Source organism: Ascaphus truei, chromosome 2 (genome assembly GCF_040206685.1).
Source record: "Ascaphus truei isolate aAscTru1 chromosome 2, aAscTru1.hap1, whole genome shotgun sequence".
Lineage (NCBI taxonomy): Eukaryota > Metazoa > Chordata > Amphibia > Anura > Ascaphidae > Ascaphus > Ascaphus truei.
The window spans coordinates 320,243,354-320,251,015 of NC_134484.1; the positions used below are offsets into that span (position 1 = coordinate 320,243,354).

Here is a 7,662-nt window from a genome sequence, read left to right on the forward strand (position 1 = left end):
CTGACCTCTCCTACCCTGACCCAGCTACACGACTGCGACTGCAATCCGGACGCGGTTGCACGGTTGTTGGTCAGTGTTCTCTAACATCCCCACATCAGCAATGCAGTCCCATCATGTTTGTGGTGAGCACTCGTTACAGACCCATAGTGAAGGTCTAGAGACCATCCTGAGTTTGGGAGACCAGAACAGAGACTGTGTTAGGCAGAGAACTGCTGTGTTGCTGTGAAGTGTACAGGAATAAAGCTGGTTCCAGTTGAATATACCTCCTGGTAAACACAAGGTAAGGGAGTGGTTGTGTCGCAGACACAGTAGATAAACAGCAGCTCATTCATAATGTGGCAGTTCTGGGTGGAACGATGGTTGTAGTTGTAGGTGCAGGTGCAATTGGATCTTGGCAGGAATATGAGAAAAGGGGACTTATAGCGTAATATGTAAAATACACTTTAATATTGCATGCACTTATAAAATAGTCCCTCTGGATGCACACTCACATATGGTAATGTCTTTCAGGGCATAAACAGGTATATTTTAGTTGAGGATTGTCTCTCTCCCCTCCGACGTCGGATACCGGTAGATGTCGCTGCTCTCTTTCTCTCTGTTCTTTTCCCTTTACATTTTGTGAACTTTTGAAATGAGCCGTACAATACATTTTTACTGTAAGTGATGTGTAGATAGCATTTTTTTTTGTGAAGCTATACAGTAACTTGACTTCTAATTTTAAAATAGGTTCTTATTGAATGTCATCATTTTGAGAAGAGAGATTGTACTAACTATGCCAAACTTAGTTCAGTTTTACTTCCATTCAGAGTGGCAAATGTAATACATTTTGCATATTTTTATAATTACATCTTTTAGCTTTTAACATCAGTGCAACCCAAAATAAAAATGATTTCCTTTCAATTTTTCTTTGTACTCTATCTAATAATGTTTTATTTTCCTGTATAGCATACAGACCATGATATGGAAACCATGAAAAAAGCATGTCAGAGGTTTCGAAATAAATTACTAGAAATTGAGCAACTCTTGACTGAACAACAAGCTGGATGTCTGACTGCTTTCTCAAGTGAAGGAAGGTAAATCCATTTTTATTTGTAGCTATCACACTCTGTTTACATTTTCAATGTAAGTAATTCGTTTTCATTAGACATATTGGAGGATGAATATAAAATGACTAGAGTGAAGTTAGGGTTTGGTTAGTGACAGTTTGTCCCAGTTACACTCTTAAAACACCTCCCCCACTTGCTTGTACTGAAGTGAAGACATTCACAATTTTTAACATTTGCTTCATCATTTAAGATCTGCACTTCAAACACAACGGGGGAAAAAAAGGTGTGTAATTTATTTGCTTGCACATTTTATTTTTACAATTAAAATCAAAGTACATAGTCTTACATAAATTAAGGCGCAAGTAGTTAATACTTGATTATTACGTTTACTTAGGGAAGAAATTGGAAGAATGCATCTGTTACGTCAAAGTGTTCTACACGAAGTGTCAGAGCTGGAATTCCATTTGGATGAAAAAGCACAGCATGTTAGTGGAGCAATTTCAATGGTATGTGGATTAAAGAAAGTGTTATCCAGTGATATCGTTATTATGCTATTTGATGTACTGATGCAGCCACGAGTATCCGATATCCGTCTGCAGAAATGTCACAGAAATATTGCAGCATTACTCGGAGATTGCCCCAGATGTTCAAAGGCAAGTGTTCGGATACTCGTTGCTGCAACTGTAGCTGTGACACAAGACTGAAGTGGATAAACATACAATAGGTTATATTTACAATCCAATGTTAACTTATACTAGGTCAAAAAGAGAGTGAACGCTATGATTGGAGTTGGGTCCCACTTCAGAGCCACTAAGATACTCCTGTTATGGTGCTTCATATTTTAAATATAGACCTTTTTCACTTTTCTTTTCAGCAACTGGACCAGCTATTGGAAGAGCAATCAAGACTTTATTCTGAACTTGAATTATGTAACAGGGAACAAGAAAGGAAGTCTTTGGATCAGTACGATACCCCACAGACTATTGGTAGTTGTACATCATCGGCGTGTACTAATTCTAAAGTCCATCCTCAGGATGATCCAGGTCCCACAGCTACACCACTAGAACAGGAGAATAACGCTCAGTCACAATCGCAAAAAATAGACTTCAGTGTCATGCTACAAAATGTAAGTTATTCAATTAAAGAGAATTAGATAATTTGCTACTACGAAGAATACAAGCTAAATAACAATGAAAGTGACACAACTTACTTCTGAGCAAGTAAAGCTTTGCAAGAATAGGCTATAAGGAACTACAATGAATACAAAGTCATTATAATACAGTACCGTAGTGTTGCATAGTCCTTTTGTTGGAAAAGAATGTAAATTTACCTAAAGGGAGTCTGTGTTCTTTTAAGTTCATTTGCTTCATATATAATTTCATCTGAGTTATGAGCCAAATGTCTTGTTGTTGCTACTTCAGCTCTAAAGGATACAGAGACTGGGTATCCCTTTAGTCTCTTTGGCTTATAACGTCATATATCTGTTATACATTCAGTAGTGCTGTTACATACTGTTAGACATCTTCCTATGCTGGAAGACACATTATGGTCTATTCAAGTGGATGGGCTGTAAGGCTTGTTTTATAGTTGTTGCTGCTGATTGTGCGGGCGCGCGACCGGCGTTGCTCGTGCACATGGCGTGTGCATTTAGTTTGTAGGCTGCAAGCGGTGACGTGCGTGATTAGGGGGCGGGACTCTGACATCACAGCGTTAGGCCGCGCTGTTATTGGTCAGCGGTGCGGCAGCAGCGCGGAAATACAATTTTATTGTAATTTTCCTGGTCTGCTGCGCCACCGCTCATGGCCGAGCGCACACGCGTCCCGAGTATAGGAACGTCTGGCAAACACAGCTAATTATAATTGACACGCGCGCACGGTAGCGCACTATATTGCAGGCCTTAGGTGTCTTATGGCAGACCACTGCTTAATAATATGCACTGTAATGCTGATTTAAGGCGAATAATAGTTTGTTTCTTTGATGTACTATTATAGCCACCACATGAAGAGTTGTGTGTTTTTAAACTTTGTTAAGAGAAGTATATCTTCAATTAAGTTCTATTCAAATTTTCACCCTAAACAACCATTGAGATTTATACATATTTATGTATGCCTGAACAGTCTATGAAAACCAAGTAAGATAACTGTTCATTTTCCACTGAGAAAGCACAGTGCACTAGAGAATATTCTCTTCTGTTTGTGTATGTCTGTCAAAATAACATTGTTTTACTTTCCAGATAAAGAGAACCTTCAGAAACTTCAACAACCCATGAACATAAAACTGGGAGAAGACGATGAAAAATTCTGACAACTACTTGCTGATCATATCATTTCTCATAATTGTGGAGCTGATTATTTTTAAAGGCCATTTCAAGTCCTTTTTGATCTGTGCAAGAGTATACAGACATTGCCAGCATCTATAAAATACACACGGGTGTTGCGGTTCAGAAATCACTATACACTATTAAACCAAGAGGACTTTCCTTTTAGTGCTTGAAAAAGGATTAACACGGTTTAATATACTGCACCGAGCTGGTCACCCAGACTATGACCCTTTGATAAGCCATATTTTACTTTAATGGCAACAATAGACTTTGTGCTTATTGTCAGGAATGCGGAGCAATTGCCCTTTTGTCTATGCATCTGTATTCCTATCATGCATTTTGTGCCACTGTTTCTCTCAATAAGAAACTGTACATAGCGACTGCCTATATTTTCACACATATTGCCGTAAAAGGAAGTGCATTCTAGATTATTATTTATTGTAAATAATGCTGCTGTAAATAAGAGCACACAGGGTCATTATCCCCTGCTTCAGAATACTTACCATTTATTTTTGTGCTGCTGCCAGTGGGAGGCATAGACGAATCTAAGGCCTTGTAAGGTTGGCACTGAATTTACTTTCAACAAATTCATTTATAATTGTGTAGACTATGGTAGTAGTGATTTAAGTGACAAGTTATTTTTCTTTTCAACAGATTAGTTTTATAGCAAACAAAATACTATTTATACTTTAAATAGACAATTAATTGAGAAGTGTACATTTCTTTGTAGATAAAATTAAACAAATACCAGCATATTTAACTTCCATAACTTTACTATTAACATTTCATGTTGTGAAAAAAAACTTATCAGTAACGTTATACTGTATATGCGTACATTGAGCTACTACAGTATATGAAAAAGGAACACATTTGTAGAAATATACTGAGTACATTCAGCCCAATGGGCAGTGATACTGTATTAGTTTACAATGATAAGGGTCTGATTTTAACTTATTTGAAAACGTAAATAATATTCTTCTATGTAGTCTGAAAGTGAATATCCAGTGTGTGCATTAACTCAAAGTAATTATCCTTTTCAAATACTTGCTCATTTTTGATAGTTAATCTCCGTTGCAGAAATGTCAATGATAATGAAGACAAAATATTACACAAATGTACAGCAATGCAAGATACTGTACAAATTAATATGATATATTTCTTCAAGAATTTCAATGAAACTCACTGAAGTTCACTGAAATACATAAGTAATTAAGTTAATTAATTTGCAAATCACATGAATATATTGTAATAACATACTGTGCACTTAAAAGTAGACAACAGCATAATACTGAATTTATCAATTTATTATGTGGGGACACAACAACAGCGATTCGAACACCCAGGACAAATATAAAATACAGGGGAATGACATGGGGAAAAATACTCATAGAAAGAGTGTTATCACAGTTCTTGTGATAGCTTCAGATGGGCCTGAATAGTCGACGGAACCCACCCACAGGTCTTTTTTTAATTTCAAACAGTTCAACAGAACAAAGTACTGGAAAGTGGCTAATAGCCTCCAGGGCTACATGCTTGGTATGCTGGGAATCTTCAGCCACCGCAGCTGGATGCCCAAAATTGCCTCTGGAGGCTGCCGCAGCAGCTTGACTCTCCAGGTAAATGTTCTTTCAAGTGATGAGGGGTTGCTGGTCTCCTCTGCACTGGTGCCAGGATTGTTCCCTGGGGGGTCTCCGGCCAATGCGGCTCACCTATACGATCCAGCACTCCAAAAAGCTCTGGCTGATGCTGCACACAAAGACTGCAGCTCTACCAGATGCTCTAGACCCCTGCACTGGGTCTCCTCCGTTCCCATCTGGTGACTCCCTTTGAGCTCTCTCCAGGATAACTAATGAGGTTGGGGAGCAGTAGTAGTTTTACCCGTGCCCCAATCAGGGAGATGCCAGCCAGTCTGTGTAGGAACAATAGTCCTGGTCTCTGCACATGGCCACAGGCCCAGTTGATTTGATTACTTGGGTTGGAGGTGGGCCAAGAAGCCCAAAATGGCATGCCCAAATATAGTCATCCCTATCTCTAGCATAGTCCACAGGATGTAGCCATTTACAGGTAAATGCCCATACATGGACGTCCCCTGGCTTACAGCTTTATTACAGAGAAGGTCCCCTCAGCAGGTGAATCTCTCCCTGGTTCCTCAACAATAGGTGAAAAATATAAGGGGTCACTTGATGCACTCTACCAATATAATATATAATACACAATGTGACAATAAGTAACTGTTAAAAAGTGATATTGACACAATTAAACCATATTAATGGATAGGAAATAAAAATAGGACCATATCACAGGATCCTAGGGGTGGATATTTACATGCACACCAGTGCAATCAGCTGCAATTACCACTCCTCCCAATCAAGTGGCATATGCAGATAAAAGAGAGAAAAGAGGAACACATACGGTAGTGCAAATCAATAAGCTTTTAAGTAGAGAGAGGAATACAGTTCACTCACACTTTCACAGATATTTAAAGCATTGGGGTATAAATACCAGCTCTTATTGAGTTTTCAGCAGTTTGGGACACCTGATCTCTCAACTTTACTATACCTAGTTAATAGCTCACCCAGCATCCCTATACCTACTTAACCATACACTGGAGTGGTGATACTAATAGTAGTCTTCACCAGTATCCCATGTTAACATACAACTCTATGCATTATTACCTGGGATCAGATCTGCAAGAGGTGGGAGAATGGAGAGGTTTAACTGAATTCAACTAGTAGGAGAGTTCTGATCTCTCAAATACCACCAGCCAGACTGCACCAAATCCAAAGATCAAGATGTATCAGAGCTCCACTCATATCCCAGCGAACATGAAAAAAGGAAAGAGGAGTGTTATATCAAGGAGCAGCGAACTAAAACTGGACTGTAATCTAGCCACATCACTTAAGAATATTAAGAGCAAATTGCCTGGTGGATCATCTCAGCATTAAAGGTCCAACAGGACCAATATTCAAAAGTTGCACTCATAAACACAACGTCACATTCAAATAGAAAGAAAGCACTTTAATACTTACACTTTAATACTTACATAGGAAATCCACAAACAGGACAAGAGACACAACCTGCACTCACAAATATGCAGATATTTACATATAAATTAAATTTAAATTTACATATAAATATTTAAAGCATCCATGGGATGGTAGAGGTGAGCGTACACTGTAGGTGGAGAGGATCTTTAACATATAACCAGATTTTGTTGTTATCTAATAATATAAATAAACTAGGGCGCTCCCTAAATGTAGGTTGTTGTTATCTGCCAGTGGAATGTTTTCTGTACAGGTCATGTATTCAGTACTGTAGTTCAAAGTTTCTGTGCACTAAGAGCTATGATTATATTGCAAAATTTATTCTGCCAAGAGAGTTTTGCAGACTTTATAGTGGGCCCCACAAGAAAATGTTGCAACAGAAAAGGGGACTGCGGTCTCCCGCCAGTGGAGCTAGTTTGCACAATTAAAGTATCATGGACTGTTTGTCATATTTATGCACCAGGAGTTACAGCTTGCAATGTCCAAGGACTGAGTATTGCATTGCTTGAATGTCCTGCAATGAGACAGAATAAACTGGGTCCAATTTTTCAGCTAAAAATTGTTTGAAAATGTGATAGGGACTTTTGTGCAAAAGTTTTCCTCTAGTATTTTTCTGCAGAACCAAGTGGAACAAAGATTCCCGCCAAGAAAGTTTTCTGCAAAAAAAAAAAAAAACAGGACATTTTGAAAAGGATGCCTGGGTGCAAAAGTATGGCCACACCTTTTCAGGACTGTCTGATGAGAATCAAGGGAAAAGAGCCAGACCCACCCCCAATAGTCTTGACGGGGGAGAGACGTTTGACAAAAGCAAAAGTGCACGTGTGAGCAAGTGTGTAACGAAGCCCCACCGTACTGTGTGCACATTTTGCTTCCATTTGGATTTTAAAAATTTACTACGACCCCGTTTGAGTTCCTGTTAAAGCTTGAGGAGTTTAAAGTATTTCTAGTAGTGTTCACCAGCAAAGTTGAACACATTACAATGTCGCGACCTCAACTCAACATGGAGTCTACTGCCTTAACAGTCACACATTACAAAGTCCAAGGTGGGCATCTTTGTGATTTCTAGCCTAGGCAAATTATTTTTCCAGGATGTACTGTATGAGTTATCTGCAGGCGCCCTGGAGGAGAAATCACACGCACTGCCAAATGTGATGCATGTGGCACATGCTATTCACAGAGGTAAAAGTTTAGGGACTGCAAGAATGTCCATAATGATATTTCTTCAGCAATAGGCAGTGGGAGTTCCAATGAG

At 38.9% G+C, this 7,662-nt stretch overlaps 1 protein-coding gene across 3 annotated transcripts in view; it reads left to right on the forward strand.

Annotated features, from left to right (window-relative positions):
* Window positions 1-4,948, forward strand: part of ITPRID1 (ITPR interacting domain containing 1) — a 220,354-nt gene extending 215,406 nt beyond the window's left edge. For all 3 annotated transcript variants that reach the window (XM_075586548.1, XM_075586547.1, XM_075586549.1), the window contains 4 exons: window positions 946-1,073; window positions 1,441-1,552; window positions 1,921-2,172; window positions 3,280-4,948. In XM_075586548.1, the coding sequence (XP_075442663.1) occupies window positions 946-1,073; window positions 1,441-1,552; window positions 1,921-2,172; window positions 3,280-3,315 (528 nt within the window). In that variant the 3' untranslated portion in view covers window positions 3,316-4,948. The remainder of the gene's footprint in view (window positions 1-945; window positions 1,074-1,440; window positions 1,553-1,920; window positions 2,173-3,279) is intronic.
* The last annotated feature ends 2,714 nt before the right edge of the window (window positions 4,949-7,662 follow it).